Here is a 19,275-nt window from a genome sequence, read left to right on the forward strand (position 1 = left end):
ACAAAAATAGTTGGTGGCCAGTTCTCTGGGAAGTCCCATGCCCTCCTGTTTTGAAGCTGGTATTTAACACTTGACAGGCAAAAATGGAGTTCCTGCTTTAAAAAAATAAAAGCAGGAAAGATGCAACCTCCCTTCATCTTACTTTTTGAATTCTGTTTCTTTTGTCAGTTGTATATTTTTTTGGCCAGTGATAGGGTATCACAACTATAAAGTACATTTCCATTCCTGAATGACGTTGGAGACGTACTTTTGCAAACACGAAAACTCTTTCCAGATGTGATTTTTGGCTAGCTGTACATCTGAAAACCAGAGTATATTTTATACATTATAGTTGCATGGACCACCACTTTGTTCTCTGTAGTACCCCACTGAAACTGTTTGAATAGTTTGCTGTTTTATTTATTCTCCATTGGCCAAGAAAGAAGTCATTAAAAGGGAGTGGAGCATGAGGGCAGTCAAGGCAGAAAATACTGAAAGGGCTGAGATGGCTGTACAGGACTTCACAAAACATGAAAAACAATCACAGTAACAGGGATTTTTAAAAATGGGTAAAGGTAAAAGGTAAAAAAGTCTCGTTGCAATTACTATCAAAAATATGAACAGAATATATTGCTGATGGTATTGTTTTATCAGAATAACTTCACTTAAATTGCAAAACAAAGTTCCAAAGTTTCATTAACAATGCAAATTCCAGTCAGGGAAGATTGCTTTTTTCCTCTGGAATCACCTGTAAAGGAATTTCCGTTTCTGATAATAGATCTACTTACATGATCCTTTCTGCTTAACTTTCATAAGAGTCATTCTGCTGAGCACAGTCCAGCCAAGACTATGTATTCAGGCTTATCATAAGAGTTCCTTTTCTGTCGGCTCCTGTAGAATTGGGTTTTTCATCATTCTCAAAGCTGCAACAACTATGGAAGCTATAATTTCTCTTTTATCTTGGAATATAATTTGTACAACAGCTGCTAGTTTAATGACAGGGCTATTTAGCTGGTAAAATTACCTATCGAAGAAATAACTTATGTTATCCTTTTGCAATAATTTTAATTTATTTCTAACTACCAGTCATTTTCTTGGTGAATGGAAGGGAGCCAAGGTCATCCCGTGTTTCATTCTGCCTATAAATCTTTAGTTTGCAACTGTCTCCTGATTTTTATTGTTACCAACAATGGCTAAACTAATGGAAATAAACATTGGATTGTATCCCAGTGGCAGATGAGCTTTAGGGCAGGGCATTCTGTACGGACAGCACTAATAGAATTGAGCAAAGTTATTGCTCCTGCATTAGACACGAATAAGCTTCTGGCTAAAATTTCATTGATCTCTCTGAAACGATGTCAATCATACTCTGTTGCTAGACCATTAAAGAGAAGTACTATATGATTCACTGCTAAGTTTGTCCCTTTTTGGGTCTTATATGCATGTTGTAAAACATCAGATAGGATGGGTGGCACATTTTATAAAACCAGGCATGTAAACTGAGATGTTATCTGGAGCTCTGGGTAGGTCTCTGTCATTTTACCTGCTTATAAATAATCACCTAATGCATTCTTTAAGTGAGGAAGTGCACACGTGTGCCCCATAATTCTTTCTGGTTTGTTTCCTGCCAAAATATTGCTAAGTTTGTGGTACAAGAGGACATGTAACAAATTTTGAAAACACTAAGTAAATTTAAATTTACCATCAATGAACTTTCCCTTCATGCCTGACAACCTAGTTACTCATTCTTATGTGAGAGAGTCTGTATCTCCCCTTTTCTTGGTAGTAAGTGTATTTCCACATTAGCCAAGTGTATTACACCTTTATTACTGTCTTCAGCTCCTTCATGGGAGGGTGTAGCCAGGCTCTCCTCAGCGGTTCACAGTGACAGTACACAAGCTGGAATGTGCAAAATTCCTATTAAATATAAGGACAAACATTTTTACTAGGAGAATGTCCAGGCACTGGAGCAGATTGCCAGGGAGGTTGTGGTATATGCAACCTTGGAGATACTCAAAACTTGACAGGACAGGCTTTTAGCAACCTGAGGTAAATGGACTTGCTTTAAGCAGGGTGTTGGACTAGATGACCTTCACAGGTCCATTTCAGCCTAGATTATGCTGTGATTCTATGAAGTTTTCAAATACATTTTTCCCATTGCAAAGTATCTTAGGAACTTACTGATAAAAGAACCCACCAGAAACTACCAAAGTATATGTAATTAAAGATAATGAATATCAGAGGTGTCCTGGTAAATAATGTCAGTAGCAGTCTCAAGTGGACCAGTGCTCAGTTTGTAATTATCTTGAGTCAGGAGATGGGTTACTTTAGTCTCCGTGATCACAACAAGTTATCTTCCACATGACAGCATTATTTGCCTACTGGATCTCTGTGGGATTTACAAGATTTTTAACACAGAGCTGATACTTGTGAGTAAGTCTTAATTTAAACAAATCAAAGTATGTGTATAAGTTTGTATGCTTTTTTTTTCTTTTTTTCCTCACAATATGCATAATATGCATCCTTCCTTACAAGCTGAAGGAAGGATGGTCTACCTGAAAATGCAAAACATGGTTTTCTCTGTACGGCTTTCCTGCAGTACTCTGTATTGGAGACACCCAAGTCTACAGATAGCTACATCAGCTCCTACTGCAAATAGAAATTTCATGTGTTTAACTTGGCCCAGAATTTTTACTTAAAAAGACCATTATATTTTATACCTTTTAATGATTTATTTAACCCGCCCTGGACTGCATGACATGCAGTCAGAGCAATCTCATTAGCTCTTTTACACATTAGAACTGCCCGAGGTCAGTGTTCAATATAATGTTCAATAGATACAAGCACCTACGACATAATTTGTTCACGCAGTCTCTCATTGAATTACGCCTGTAAGGAACACCCACTTCTCTTAGACTTAACCTTTGTTTTTAATGGGTTGCTTTTAGTGGCCAAAACTGTATTCCAGCTTTTACAGTATCTTGGGATAATTTTTTAGTAACAATTGGAAACAATTAATATTGAACTGATCTCCTGAGTAGATGCATGCCTTTTGTAACCAAAAATCTTTGTTTCTTGTTTAACTTCTCCTAGATATTTTATTGAATGTCCTTTGATAAATGGTGATTTTCCATCCCACCCAGTCCCTTTTTGAACATGCTAGAGACTTAGAGAGTTTGGGTTTGCATTTGGAAGCAGTATACTGAGTTGAGTTTTGGCTCTGTCTTATTCTCTGTGTCTGTAACAGAGTTATGGTTCTGCATCTCTGTGGAACACATTGTATGGATCACTTTGCATCAGTAACAGTGGATGTGGGCATGAGACAAACACCATTATTACAATGACTACCCTCTTCTCTGTCAATAAAAAAATGACAGTTGCACACACACCAGTATTTAACTCTAGCGTTCCACTGTTTTAATGACTACATAGATGTCAAGGCAAACATGAATGGGACCTGGAAGCTGACCATCTGAGGTAATGGAAAAGTGGAAGGGAGAGCCTGTGTTAACCAGCTGCAGCTGTGTGGTTTTGTAGGCAATACCAATTTCTGCTGTTATCTTTCTGAACATCTCTGTGTGCTATTACTCACCTTGCACACGATGTTGAAGTCCAGAACACTGTGCTGCTTTACTGTGCCTAGGAATTCAATTCTCATATCTGCTCTTGACAGTCTCATGTTCAATTCTGGATTTTAGACCAGTGTTAAGGATGAAAATAATACAAGCATGTGGATTGTGCTTGCAGCTGGCAATAAAAGAGGGTTCACATATCACTTTAGAAGTTGCAAATCCTGCACGTGCTTCTCATCCTCAGGCAGTGGAGGAGGGCAGTGTTGCATGAGCCAAGACATTGGGTCTAGGTTTCAGTTTCTGCTAGAATGTGACATTTGTGCAGTCTTCATAAGCAAGTGCTTCCTTTGCTGCTGTAGGCACAAGCATGTATTTCTGTCTTTCAAACATAAGATGGCAGCAAAGCCCCTTCCGTTTTTGACATTACCAGCAGTAGTAGCTGTTCACCTGAATAACCATGGTAGTCGTTTTTTCTGTGGATTCCAGTTTCTCATGCTGTCTGTGTGGTTGGGTTCAACCAAGGTAGTAATTTTTCTCATATAAATAGGAAATAAATAATTGTTTGGGCAAAGTGTAGTTGTCCAGCGTGGTGATCCCAGCAATGGTTGCAGGCTGCTACTTGATCCAGCATGCCAGGCTGAGTAGTTCATAGCTTGTTGGCAGAGCCGTATTAAACAATAACATTTATGAACTCATCTATTAAAAACTGGATGGTGACTGGGCATGGAAGTTTTAAAGATTGACAATAATCTGTGGATATTTGGAAACGCTTGCTTTATTAATTGGAACATGTAAGTGGACATCAGAAAGTCTGGTCTCTTCCCCCATATTTGCTGTAGGTTCAATGTAGCAGGAAAGATCACCTAATGTGCTTCCTTTTTCACATCTGTAAAATGCAGTGATTCCCTTCAAGCTTTTGATTGTTACAAGGTTCAGCCAATCTTTGTAAATGCTTAAGCTGGTTAAATTGGGTGTGATACAGAAATACAATTGTTGAGCTGACTTTTAGGTAGCTTTATCTATGTGTGTTATGAAATACCTGCCAATTTTTTTCTCTTCCATGAAAAAGAAATTATATTCTGCCTCTAGGCCAGAATTAAGCATTTTAGTGGCAATATTTCTTTTTCTGACACACAGGAATGTTTTTGAAGGATGAAATGTGAAATGTAGAAAAAACAGTAATGATGCCTAATTCTAATTGCTTTTTAGTTGAGCTAGGCAAATAGATATGGTTAGGCAATAATTGAAAAAAAAAAAATCTCCAGATTTATTTTTTGCCTATCACGTTTGAGTGCATTTCTTCCTTTAAACCAAGGCAGTGTCTTCTGCCCTGCCAAGGGCATCTTCCTCCCTTTAAAGGTGAAATGTAAGATATTTTGGGATTTCTTTTTTTTTTTCAAGTCAAGGATAAAACCTGAAATTCTCTGTAGCGTAAAGTTGAACTCCAGACAGTCCTTTCACAGCTCAATGACACATTCATACTGACACCCCGGGTATGGCATGGGCACCTTAAGCCTCAGGAAGCTTAGGGCTGGCTGGGAAAAGAGTTAGCACTACCAGTTTGCTACTTCTTCCTAGCTGATAGGTTAACACAAAAAACACCGTCTGGGATCTGCCATGGAGGTTTCATTGAAGGAATCAAGGAGCAGGGCTGTATTTTGATAATTGCTGATACTACCTGACTCCTCTGACTGCCATTACCAGAGGACCTTTGGTTAAAAGCAGTGAGCATTTCATGCAGCCAGCTGTCTGCAGCTGCCAAACCTCTGTCCGCTGATTTCAAGACGGAGAAAAAGCTGTGTGCTTTGTTAGATCCCTATATTAGGTGGTTTGAATGTGATCTGGAAAGCTTAAACTGCCCTTTTGCTCTCTAGATTTGAGTCTTGCAGTGGGCCTTCCGGTTATTGTAGCTCCTTCCCATATGCTCTGGAAACCAGATAGTCTCCAGATGTGGCAAACTAAAATCCCTTTTTCTTTCCTCTTTTTTTCTTTCTAAAATCTGCGGAAACTCTGTCTTGTTTCCCCTTCAGTCGCTTACACAGCTTGGAGGAACTGCTGGTGCTCTGCGGCGTGCCTGGGGTTTGTGCCATGTCTGATGTGGACCGCGGTGGAACGAACTAGGTCCACTGATGGATTCCAAAATCTGACAGCGAAGTAATTTGAGTCAGCATCTGAGAGGCAAGAGACAGAACCAGATTCATTTAGCCTACATGCTGTTGCACACCAGTTTTGAAGCTTTGAGGTGCTAATTCCATCTCTGCTGTAAATGCGGAGTGACAGGTGCAGTGTGGCTTGCCGTAGCATTATGCTTTCCGATGGCTTTTCAAGCCTTGAACTATAGGAGGCCCAGCAATGCTAAATTTTAAATGCCTTAGCCTATTACTCGCCTCATTTGCTTTTCCCTCTCAGACTCTCTATAATTGGACATGACTTGGTCGCTGCTGTACTACTACTGATCTTAGAAAGAGTTTAAAATAAAGAAACCCTCTGCCACGCAGCCCCATAGCTGTTCTGGATGGCAGAAGGGAAGGACAGTGGGATCTTGCAGTGCCTATCTAAGGGCTTAAAGGGTCTCTGCAGGCTCTCCAGAAAAATTATTTTCCTTCTTGCGTTGTGGAAGACCTATGGCTGTCAAACACAAGAGAAATATGTTGTGTCCATCGATCAGATTGTACCTGGTAGCTTCTGTCTTTTTGTCAGTGTCTGCTTTATAGCACCAGTCACGAGGCAAATACCCTCCTGACTGCAGAAAGTCATTAACTGCCATGGCTCATATATTTGAGGGGAGTGGCCAGAAAAGTGGCAACCTTTTAGGTTAGGGTTAGGGGTTAGGGTTTTCTGCACACTGTTGAGTGCAGAAGATTTCAAGCTGGAAGAAGACTGTGGTGTCCCTCCCCGTTGCCCAGTTAGTGGGGGAGGACCATTCTGGATGCTGCTTAGAGAACCTCCCTCCATAGAAATCCTCATTACAAAGTCTAGGAGATTAGGGATGTTTGTCATGAACGTAAATCCCTAGATGCCTGTTAAGAGTGGTCTTCTATAAAGATTTCATTTGATTTGGCAGTTAGATCTGTTAAAAATTGTCCAAAATCATATCTTCAGGATGCAGACATGTACAAAATAGAAGACCAGCATGAGGCATTCATTATTTCTAGATTATGTGGACAATGGTCCAGCTCACGTGGGCTCTGGGAGAGCATCAGCAGCTTGGAATCGCATCCTGGCTCAACCACATTGTATTTACTGTCACCAGTTTGTAGTGGTTTAGTGATAAAATGAGCAATAGGTCCCCGACTGTAGAATATAGACTTCTGACCGTGCTTATATGACATCAGTATGTGATGTTGTTTTTTCCTCAAGTTTGAAATCAGGCAGCTGAGGGCCCACCTTGCTCAGCAGGATTTGGATCTGGCTGCAGAGAGAGAGGCTGCGCTGCAGGTCCCGCATGTACTGAACAAACAGAGCAGCAACAGGTACAAGGTGGTAGCAACTGAAGATTCGGATGATGAAGTCACCGAGAACATCACTGAGCTGCGACCTCCACGAGGTGAGTGCTGCCTGTGTGCTGCTACCTGCTGGCACAGCTGGTCCCTTACATGGAGTTATTGAACCCACTAAATACTTTCACTCTGCCAGTGAATTGATTACTTTCCCTGGAGACTGCATTTTCCCATTTTTGCAAAGAGGCTGCGTCTGCTTCGAAGTGGCAGGAGCTGTTGTATTTGCAAACAGATTCTGAACGGAGCCAATAAAATGACTTGGGAAGAAAATGACTATGATGTACCTTCCCAGTGTCCTCATGATTATATCCATTAAACACTAAAGAAGCAGCAGCCAAATCAGAATTGATGATAATCACTCAGAGGTAGAAGCAGGGAAATTGAGAAGAACATTGAAAAACAGTTTTGGTCTTTGGCCACTTGCATTTCTGTGGTTTAGAGGGGACCGATGCATCAGCTATGAAGCTTGCCTTGCCTAGAGGCTATGCTCTCACCAGGTTGCTTAAAACTGCCAGTGCTTGACTGCCCCCCTGTGCTTGGACAGGGCAGCTCTGGTGCCAGAAGAGGAGTGATGCACTGTGTAGGCAGCTCCTGCTCGGATGTCTAAGTGCCACGTGACTATGGTGAAGAGCAGTCTGTCGTCTGTGGGCTGTCTGTTGGGCAGGTGTGTGGTTCAGGGGAATATCAAGTTAGATTTACTTGGATCTATTTTTATCACACAAGTGCTAGACCAATATTTTTGGAAAAGACAGCTCTTTTTCCTGTGATCCCCCAACCCTGGGGGATCCAACTCCACACAATGGAGTGCAGAACGTGTCCTGATCTCAGTAACATTTAACATAATATTCCAGAGGAGACAACACTTTCTACCTTAGTGATATGTTAGTCTTCCTTGGACATCTTAGCTTGATTATTTTAGTAGGTGAGCAGTATGTGAATATATCTGAATTAGAGGTTTGGATGGTATCTTTATTTTGGTCAAACTCCTTAGAATTCCAGGCACAGAAGTACTTTAATCAAAAGGTTTAAGAGGAAAAAGCTCACCAGATGTTTTCAAATGATAATCCTGTCCATTCTCTACACAGTAATGAAAGCATGTAGAAATTGTTTTTGTTTTTTCCTCTTTTTAATATCTAAGCGCTAACCACAATTCAGCCATTAATTATTCCTGATTTGAAATTGTATTTAAAAGCAGGCAGTTGAGCAGACTGCCCCCTAAAATGCATTTCCCCCTTTTTTGTAGGATTTCAGAGGTTTCCCCAGTGGATATACTATAATTTATGTATGTGTTCCTTGAGGGTTACATTTGGAACTGGAGAGTGTTGTGCACATTATAAGGAGGTTTGCTGAAATTTTAGTGCTGTGGAGATTCATGTAAAAATTCTTCTGTCCAAGGTATTCATTCCATCATCCAAGTTAACACAAGTACTCATTATTTGTTTCTCCCTGTAAAATGCTGGCCACACACGCAACAAAGTAGACACACAATCTTCAGGATTGATTTCTACATTCAGTTAGGTTACGTGATTAGAGAGATTCATGCTTTTCACTGAAAAAAGACGTTCAGCAAATAAGAAAACATGCATTACTTTACATATCAGGTAAGGTTTGTTACATTTTATGTTACATTTAAACAATCATACTGAGTATACAGAATTAATTTCTGATTCCCAGAAGTCATCTAAAAATACAGGAGGAAATATTTTTTGTGCATTGTATCATATATTACATACAAAGCGTTATTTTGAGCGCTTGTCCTTAGAAGCTGAATCTGGGTGACTCCATTTAAACAATTGTCCTTTATGTTGAATGAGGCAGGAGTTGGACAGAAAAAATTTCCTTTGGCCTTACAGCAAGAGACACCCATCCATGATAGTCTGCCATCATGGTGGACTACTGACAAGGGGGCCAAGTTAAGACTGCATGAGAAACCACAAGCCCAGCAATAACATTTCAGTGCTTTAGTTCACAGTCCAGGTAACAGTCAATTGAGGCAGAGGATTTTGCGTGTCATTTCCTGGATTATTTTGCAAAGGAAAGAAGTAGTAAGCTACCAAGGCTTTGAATCCTGCACTAGCAATTCTGGCTTAGAGATTGCTTCTGTGTAAGCTACAGGACTTCAAAACCTCAACTAACAGCTTGAGAAGGCAGTTACCCTTGGGTAAGAAAGATCATGACCCAGCCGTGCCTGGTTCTTCTCCCTCCCCACCTCAACTGGGTCTTTCTTCTCCAGCTCTCCCAGCACCAACTTGCACTCCCAGTAATATGCTGGCTGTTGCTGCAGCAACTTTCACCGTTACCACTTTGCCATGCCGCCAGCATTTTCTTCATCTACACTGTGGCCATTCTGACCAATACATACATCAGCAAAATCTGAATGTGGTATGTCGGATGGAAGAAGAGCATGTCTTCAGCTGAAGGTGCCTCCATTTGCACAGTGTGGAAGGGATATGTCTGGTTGGTGTAGGATCTCCCCACCTGCTCAGGCACATGAAATACTCCTGAGAGCTGACTCTGCAGAGCACAGACGATTAAGACATTTCCTGTAGGTCATTTCTGTACCCTCCCGCTTCTCACGTGCTGTGGTTACACTGGCTGTGCTGTCTTCAGGGCTTTCCACACCACTTGCTCTGCCTGGAACTGTAAGCCACCAGTGTTTTAAATCCTGACTTTTGGGTCAAGGGTTATGTTTTGCAAGTTACCCTCTGTGTCAGACCACGTTAGGAATTGGCTTTGCATCCATTTTCTCTAAGCTGTGTTTTTCCTCCTTAAAGATTCCAGAGTGATGATTGCAGTTAATCATTCTGTGTGCCACATGGCATTTGTGAGCTTTGAAAAATATCTGCAGCTGCCTATTATACTGACTAGTTGGAGGAGAAATAAGGAACCGGGTTGCTAATGCTGTTAAAAGAAAAGCTACGGTTCAAAGCCATGATTCAGCTGTTAGGCAAAACCCGCTCTGATACGTTGTTCTCTTATGCTCTGGCAGATCATTAGCCCTACATATAACACCTGAGGGTAGGGTATGGCATGGAATGCATGTGTTTGTACCAAACTTAACTTTGTCAGCCTTCCAAAACATCACCGTCTTTGGAGAGCCCTGAATTCTGCCAGACCAGCAAGCTTGAGTTGGCTAGAGAACATACTGCATGAGAAAATGGGATATTCCATCTGAAGCTAATCTTATTTCCCCCGTCTATATTGAACAATGGAAACATTCAGTGCAGAATACTTTACCACGAAGGGGTTATGGAATAAGAAAGCATTCAGACTCATTTCCCTCCCTGGGAGTTTTATGGGATAGTGCATAAATTAAAGCTCCTCAGGGGCAGCTGTAGCTTGTACTCTGGTATTTACACTGGATTTTGTGCAACCATTTACTACAGTGTTCAGTAAAGTAAGTCAGGTAACCCCAGCATCACATGGTACACGCCACCTCAGGGAATTTGTGTAGCGACACACTGTGGCCTGCACCAGGAGAGTATGTGCTGGCTGATTTGGTAGCTTTCAGTAGGTGTTTTCAACCAGCTTTTCTTTCAGCAGGCCTCTTTCTCTTTTTATCTGAAGTGCCTTAATTGCTGCTACGAGACTGGGAGAGGCAAGAGTTCTAGTCAGATGGTCAATGGGCTCTGAAAGTGTCCCATAACTCCCTAGTTAATATTTCATGCCTCTTCTTGAAGGACCACTTCTTGAGGCAGTACAGCTGTCAACTGTTTGTGGCCTGGTCAGTCCTGTGCTAATTCTCTGAATAATGAGCTGGTTGCTGCCTCACACGCTTGTGTGTCCCCAGAGTAGTTCACCAAGAGACCTCCTAACATAGTAGGAATAACTCTGTGGAAAATGTATGGATATATGGTATTTTCTAATTAATTTGGCTAAGAAGCAGGAAATTTTTCACCTTTAACTTGCTTTGAATGGAGGTTTTATTTGTCTTGCCAAAAAATTGATCTCTAGAGCGGACAAACATGAAGGCTAAAACAGAGGCTTCAGCATGCAAGTCAAAGGGTGCCATTATCAACACCGGGAAAGAGGATGGACTCAAGAGAAGGGCAGGACTCTAGGAGCTATAAACCTAGGGCAAAGCTGTGACATTTGCTGCACTCTGAGCACTTTACTTAGCTTCCCTGCCTCAGTTTGTAAAGAGCTTTGGGTGAAAGCTGTTGCATGTGAATGCACAGCAGCATCGCTAATGATTTTCAGGACCATTGTGGTCAGGCTTTCTCTAAGAGCAAGGGAAATATCATAAGTGCTGTCATCCCTTTTCGTCTTCCCAGAGATGGTTACCATTTGACATAACGGCAAATATCCTGTCTGTTAATCACTAAATTATAGAGGAAGTTTTTTCTCTTGCTGAGTTCTTTCTTTGTACAGTATGTAACTGGTCACGGTCAGAATAACATCTAACGTTTTCTGCTCCTGCACAAATCATTTTTAGTGTTTGGTATACAAAGTTCCAGGCTTCAGGGAGTGCCAGGTTCACAGTGCCCCATATAGCCATTAATACTTCCTTCCAAAATTTATTATTCTTTAATCTCTCCCATAATATATGAATTACAGTCCCTAGTGGAAATTCCTCATTTTCCTGCATATATCATTTCAGTTTTTGAAACTCTACAGTACTGCCATAGTTTAAGATTAATATGCCACCCTTCTATTCCTTTGAGCAAGAACCGGATCCTAGCTCTGTTACTTCGCATCGCAGAAAGCTTATTTTAGCTATTCTGAGTCAAATTTCCATTTTTATGAGGTTAGCAGTAAGGCTGTTGCTTTGGGGGACTGCTGCAATTTATGATCATGCTTGGAGAAAAGTAAAGCTTGCTCTCCCGGTAGGTACCCACTGTTTTGTAAGTGAAGAAAGTAGGATATTGGGAGGGGAACGTGAAAAATTCTGGAGCTTCAGAGAGCCTCCCTTAAGATTATTCATAAGGTGTCTGAGAAGGCAAAGCAGGGCACTGGAAAGGATTTTGTCAGTTGTTCCTTGCAAGGCAGTCTGAGCTGGGCAAACACTTTTAAACTCTAAGCCAGTTCCTTTGGTGATCATCTGTTAGTGCTCTAAGAGGGCCCTGTTACTGCAGAACAATGGATTAAAAAATAGTTTATGGTTATTTTCAAATGTTGAAATGTATCAACTTTGAAGACTACTCCTGGAAATGGTTATATCTTAAGTGCATGGTTAAACTCCATGCATCCGTGGAAGAGTGAGGATTTGGCTTCTCTGTAGGTGCCTCTTTCAGGCTTTGTGGTTCTCTGTGCACTGATCATCTAGGCTGGAGTCAAATGAATTAAACCTTAAGCAACGCTTACATAAATGTGTGTGTAGTTAGTGAAGTTAGGCTCTTGAATTTCGTATTCACCAAATGGGTGGGGTAGAAACTTTTCACTTCCAGAAGTGGTGAGCGTACAGTCACGCACGTGAGGTTGAAGTTGTCTCCCATCATTAATGTGCAGAGCTGTGAAGACATTGCTGACAGGTAAAGGACCACAGAACTGGAACGTTTTCCACTGTCCCAGCATGCAGCCCCTTTCATAATAACCCCTTTCATAAACAGAACGTGCTCCATGGGACAGCAGTGATGTATTTTGCCTTCTGCTGGCATTATAACACTGTTCCAGCATCTCACTTGTCTAAATTATTAGAAATCTTGTCCTAATTCCCAGTCTACATTTATTCCTTGCTAGTTTATAACAATTTGTTCTTGAATCGTTTTCTTAAATTATTCCTCTCTTCCCCTGATGTTTACCCAGCAAATTACTGTTTTGTTGGTAGCCATATCTTTCTCAACCTTTGTTTTTCTAGACTTGACAAATGTGGCTATTTTGCAGAGACAGACCCAAGTTCCTCTATGTTTGCTTCAGGCTGACTGTAACAAGCCAACTCAGATCTGGATCTGCTGATCCATATTCATAGAGAACAAGATTGGAAAGAGTATTGAGAGGTCCCCCAGGCCATCCTCTACCCAAAGCCACCAGCCATGCTGACACACAGATGTCTTGCATCTCAGCCATGCTCAACTCAGCACACAGTGCTCCTGCAGCATGATCTGCTAAAGCGAGGGCCAAAGCTACCCAGTGTGTTGTCAGTTAAGGATTTTGGTTTTCTGCCCCAGTTTTTCTGTCCCAGCAGTATCTGCTGATAATGGAGCCTGTTCCATATCCCAGGGTTTCCTTCTGCACAACCACTTCCATCTCAGGTTGATTTCTTTCTTAGAACCAGGCTCAATGTGTTGCTCTGTTTTCTGTGCAAGCTAACTCTGACAGTTCCTCTCAAAGTGGATTATCCACATGCTCAGGCATCCGTCCAACCCCTGCAGGGACTGGGTATCCGTGTGAATGGAACAGTCGTGTGAGTACTGCAGCTTGCACTAATGTGGCAATCTGCCTTCCTTTGAAAAGCAGGGGAAGTCTCCTGGAAAGTGCCAGCTGGCTGTTTGTGTTTCCTCTTGGCACAAACTTTCCATGTTGCTAGAGGGAAAGGGAGAGAGACCTTCTAGGGCCAGCAAAGCAAAGGGGAAAAAGCTCTGCTCAGGTCATTGTGCACAAGACCAGAAAGGTGAACTAGACAGTGCAGCACAGCCTAGGGAGCGTGCATATGCCTTAATAAATGAATTTACAAGTGAGCACTGAGCTATACTTGGACTGCTGAGGAGAAGAGGTTAGGTCTGGCTGAGAATTTGGTGATGAAGTTCAGACGGCCAAGGTCAGACAGATCTGGAATGCCAGAGACTGCGTAGCAATCTGCAGGGGAAAACTCCCTAGGAAGGTTACAGGTTCGTTAGGGAATCTTCCCCCGTGGACTGCCAATCTGCTCTCAGAAACGCCTATAGATGTCCTTTTTTATGTACATTCTGTCTTCCTTTCGTACTGCGCTACAGTGTCATACTAAAGCTATGTTCTTTTCAGGCAAAGTCAGGTTGTGGCAGTGTTATTGGCTAGTGTCAGAGCAGCGTAGCTGTCCTCACTTTTCTTATTTCTAGAAGTGTTTAGGGAGCAATAACTCGATCTTATAACTTGTGCTTTGGAAAACCTCCCTGCTGAGAGTGTATCTTAGTGGGGTTTATTGCAAAGTGTATTTTATCCTACTTTTCTTTCCCAAATGCTTCTAAGTGGGATGCCAGTGTCAGATAGCAGTGATGGAGATGAAAGATCTGCTTCTTTAGAAACCTCCCAGTAAAGATTGCTTTCTGGAGGAAAGCTGGGGTAAGACATTACTCTAAGGACTCACATCCTCAGTGGGAGGCTACACAGCAGAAAAAATAACCTTCCAGTTCAGAAAATTCAGCTTTGAGAGACAGAAGGCAGTACAATCAATGGCAATAAAAATGTGAAGTAAAATACTTTAATAATGAAATACTTCAAAAGAAATCCCTTTTTTACGGCCTCTAATCTAAAAGATGTGCAAATAGTATTTATTGTATGCAGGGGTTTTGCAAACTCATTCACTAAAGTCATTGATGGAACAATTAAAGGTCACCGTTGAGGGATTATAGAACTAAGAGAGAGATCTGCCTCGGGTGGAATGTCATTTATGCATTTCACCAAATTTGTTAGGTTTTTATAGGGCCAGCAGAGGGAGATTGCAACGTTATCTCTTGGGTCAGATGAGATTATATGGCTCTGTACTCTAAATAGTTTATTACTCCCTGAATCGGTTTAGTGTGTGTTCTGAATCTTGCAGGAAAAGAACAGGCAGATAATTTGAAAACCTTCATCAGGCAAAATCCAGTAGCTGTCAGACAGATCCTGGCCAAGAACTGCATGTTTTTTCAATAACAGAGATTTGGGTAGCAGGCTAAGAGATGAGACTTATTTCCCCTTCTCGATTTGACTTTACTGCACTTACAGGCTCACAGAAGTGGTTGGTTACAGTGCCAAGGAAGGCTGGTGTGGTTTTATGCAAGATAGGGAGGAGTCTGAGCAACCTTCCCAGCCAGACACTCTCTTCTGTCTAGCAAAAAGTCCTCATCCTCTTGGAGTCAGCCCTGCTGTCGATCTGTGGTCCCACATTACTCTGCTGCCTCACCTCTTTCAGTTATATAGTTGCCGTCTTCCACTAGTAGGTGAAGCAGTTCCAGGTGTCTCATCATTTTGTCATGCTATTTTGGCAGTCGTTCACACCCTACGCTACTTGACCAAATACTGCTCATGGACCATAGAGAACAGCCTGTTTCTGCTCGTTCCTTCCCCGGCCCAGCAAAACCTTCTCTTGGCTGAATTCCTCCACAGTGCTGCTGCGTATCTTACTGCTTCCCATCGCTCTCGCTTTCCAGGGAAGATTGTAGAACCATCCTTGTTCACCACAGGTTAGGATGGGTTTTCACACGGCGGGGAGTAGCTGCCTCCCTCTTTCCATTCTACATTCTCAACTCACAACTATTGGATCTTCCTCACCAGATTTGTCCCCAGATTTCCTGGGGGTAAGATGTGGCACTTAGGGGCGTGGTTTAGTGGTGGGCTTGGCAGTGTTGGGTTTACCGTTGGACTCAATGATCTTAAAGGTCTTTTCCAACCTAAATGATTCCATGATTCTATGATTCCTCCTGGTGCATCTAGCAAGAGGATCTCAATCACCATCCGTAGACGTTTTCCTAAGGTTGCCATTTCCAGGGGAAATAAGAGGGAGATGCTTTTTCTTTCTGCTTACTGTCAGTTCCTTAATTTACTATAAATACTGTTTGGGCATCGTTATGGCTAAGGACTTTTAAATGGAAAGTTTCTCTTTTGGAAAAGGAAGTGCAGGGTAACATTGCTGTACATTTGAAGACATGGGTTTATTTTTAGGAGAGGAGGAAAATTAAGTCTTCTGGATCCTGCAAATGCCAAGGTGGCAGAAATAAAAAAAAAAAAAAGTTTTAAAAAAACCAGGGAAACTATGAAGAATGAAGTATTTCTTAAGACAACTCCCTTTCTGGAGCTGAAACTAAAATACACTGACAGCAGAAAACACCATGTAGAATTTAAATAATATAAGCAATCTGCCCCTCTTGTAAAAGCTGGTCTCCCCTACTTACCCACACGAGCTTCCTACATGCCACCAGCTGCAAATGTAGTTGTACTCCTGATCCCATTTGACTGACTGCACATACTGAGCAGTGGGGGCTTCATCTCACTGTAACTCACCATGAAGTACTTAAGCAGTGTTCCACAGTACTGTGCAGTACCGTACTTTTTATTTGTGTCTACGTTGTATGCGCACGAATAGTTGCTTTCAGTTGTATATTTGTGGTGGTTTTTTTTAAACTCCTTGCTTTCAGCAATGTGGAACATAATGAGAGATAACTGGAATTGTTTCTAGCCTTTTATGCCCAAAGCAGCTGAGACTCCCATATGACTAAGATGAGTGTGTTAATTGTCAGTTTGCTTTAATGTAATCATTCAGAAACTTAATCTGTTGTTGAAATATTTATTCTGCTGTTGTTATTCCATTACTCTTTATTGTTTTTTATTCACAAGAAACTATTCAAGGTAAATATATAGATACACACACACCTGTTTTATATTTTACATGCACGTGTATGTATTTATACCTTTTTTTTTATTTATTTATAGATAGATAAGCAATGTAAACCGATGACGTTAGTAAGGCCATCACATAGTAACATGGAAGTAGGCAGCGAGGCAGCTCTCCCAATCTTGTGTGCAAGTGGTCACACACACAGCCAGGACAATCTGTGATTTCCCTCAGCATTCAGAGGGATCCGAGGGAGTGCATTACAGGCTTTCCTTTTCAGGTGTTTGGCGTTGGCCTTTGCTGATACAGTCTGTATCTCTTTGCTAAATTGGTTTGAAAGCAACTGATCGGTTTGAAAACAGTGCCCTGGTACGTTCTGTTAGTTGATAGGCAGATGGCCAGGGCAGTAAATGTATGCAATTCTAAAGAAGACTTGACTTGAGCCTTGCCATAAGACATGAAAAGCAGATGAATAACTTTTCCCAAGTTGTTTTCTGTCTTCAAGGCAAAGCATCTTGGCATTTGGGGCAGACTTTAATGAGAGCCAAAGGAAAGGAGAGCGCCCCAGTCCCCCATGCATTGCACGGAGCGTGGCCGCGTGTTTTTGCCAGGTGATGAGGAGGGACGACCCCCACGTGCAGAACCCGCCCTCGTCCAGGCCAAACTGTAGTTCTGTTTTCCTCATTTCTCTGCTTAGAATTAGACTCTGTTAAATATGATGAAAGTGCATTACCAGAAATACAGATATGCAGGTACTTTCTGACTGTAGCTGAAGGTTCCATGCCTGAACAAGAACCTGTATCTATACAGGCTGGCAGGCTTGGCGGCGTTTAGAGTATAAATTATGCATGATTGAAATGAAGTGTATTTTAGTAGCAGATAGCTGAAAAGCCTTGCAACGTTCTCCTAATTCAGCGGCATTGCCTTGAGCTACTCTGAGGCCTCTTTTTTAAACTCAGACATTAGCACAAAGCCACACCTCTGACTGCAGGCATTTAAAGATCAACAAGGGCCAAAAAAGCTTTTAAGATCCAATGAAACCAGGAAAACAACCGTGCTGCCTTTCAGTGTCAGGTTAGATTGCCTTCTTATGAGTGCAGCTATTTCAGGTACAGAGTGCTTAGTGGTTTGGGTCTTGTTGTGTGGAGAAAGTGTTCCCCAGAAAACATCTGTTTCTTTCACCTGCAAACCGCAATGTGCTGTGAAAAGGCAGGACTGTAGCCACAGAGACCCAGGGGGATGAAGGAAATCTGGCTCAAAGGGATGAGCATGGTTTTCTGAAACAGGGTATCAAAAAGAGCACTTAAAAGGAGAGCATGCTTTTAGAGCACACGATACACCACAAATTGGGCAGGTCAGGTTGCTTGGAAGCTTGAAATTCTTCCTGGATTGCCCATACTGTTTTCTTAGCAGCGATACTCGCGTTCTGCTCAGAATTGCAACAAGAGGAGTTTGTTATTTTCTTTTTCGGCAACTGTAAAGTGTTCTGCTTTTCTGTAAGATAACGGGAAATCCCGCTGTCGTCTGCAGCATCTAAAATCTGTATATGCAACATAGCTGCTGCTTTCCCTTTTGTGGTCATGTCTTCATTTTTATCTTACCATTATTGAAGTTCAGGTGTAGCTCTCATGTATGTACTACAAGTGTAGTGCTACACCCTTGACTTGTAAAAATCTTTCTTTACAGTATATTTTAAGCCAACAGATAATGTACACACACACACCCCTTACGTATATAAAATTTCATATAGATATAAAAAACAGTGGGTGGGTATAATGTATTCTATATGTATAACCTCATATATACACACCCATATATATGTGGGGATGTATAAAAAAAGTGCATATACACGTACATATATAGAAAGTATGTATATATGTGTATACACGTTAATATGCTATATCTGACATGTATATGTAATATACAACAAAATAACTATTCATTCTGAATGGATAAAAGAAGACATTATTTTAGAAGTAGGGACTTTTACACATTAAAACTACATTTTAGTTTTACATCTAGATTTACAACTGCTAGAGAGCTCGCTTGTCTGGCTGGTCTTCTGTTTCCCACAGCAGCGCTTGCGCTGAGCTGGAGAGGCATTTCCACTTGTTTTGGTAAACTCGTGTGGCTTTTACTGGCCTTGTCATCCAAGGTAGAACGGGGAAGTTCTAGCCATTCTTCTGGAAACATACTGGATAGTGTTTCCTCTTTTTTTTTAGGTCAACTGCATTTCACAGGAACAAGTTAAAAACACTATAAAAGGAAAGAGAGAGTGCAGAACCACAGGGAAGCCGCGCAGGAGCAATGGTTATGGCATTGCTGTTCAGCATGGCAACAGCATAGGTCTCAGGAGGGGACTGCGAATGAAAATGAGGAGCGGTGTTGGGCCACATGGGGGGAAAAAAAAAAATTGAAAGAAAATAGAAGTATCCCTATAGAAGTAAAACCTGTCCTCCCAGTGCCCCTACCTGGAGTGCTCCTTGGCAGAATAAGGGGCTGGCTGCAGACTGGTAGGGAGTGGGGTGCTTGGGCTCTCCCAGGGGCGTGGGGTCTCGCCAGGGAGAGACTAACGTGAACGTGAGCGAGAAGGCAACTCAGGTCACAAGTGGTACGCAGTGCCTCCCTTTCTGAAGAGTAACCGTGTGGAAGGAGATGACTCGGTGGTGTAAGTGTACATGCTCTGGGCATACAGGGCAGAGGAGAGCCTTTCATGGGGTGGAATTTCAACCGTTTAATCAAATAAATGGTCTTCTAATGGCTGCCTCTTTGGTCT

At 41.8% G+C, this 19,275-nt stretch overlaps 1 protein-coding gene across 1 annotated transcript in view; it reads left to right on the forward strand.

Annotated features, from left to right (window-relative positions):
- LOC103922039 (chromosome unknown open reading frame, human C15orf27) overlaps positions 1-17,333 on the forward strand; it is a 53,831-nt gene extending 36,498 nt beyond the window's left edge. Inside the window, exons 8-9 of the mRNA XM_009330110.1 lie at positions 6,912-7,098; positions 17,197-17,333. Of these exons, the coding sequence (XP_009328385.1) occupies positions 6,912-7,098; positions 17,197-17,333 (324 nt within the window). The remainder of the gene's footprint in view (positions 1-6,911; positions 7,099-17,196) is intronic.
- The last annotated feature ends 1,942 nt before the right edge of the window (positions 17,334-19,275 follow it).

The sequence above is a fragment of the Pygoscelis adeliae genome, unplaced genomic scaffold, assembly GCF_000699105.1.
Source record: "Pygoscelis adeliae isolate BGI_AS28 unplaced genomic scaffold, ASM69910v1 Scaffold298, whole genome shotgun sequence".
In the NCBI taxonomy this organism is placed as follows: Eukaryota; Metazoa; Chordata; class Aves; order Sphenisciformes; family Spheniscidae; genus Pygoscelis; species Pygoscelis adeliae.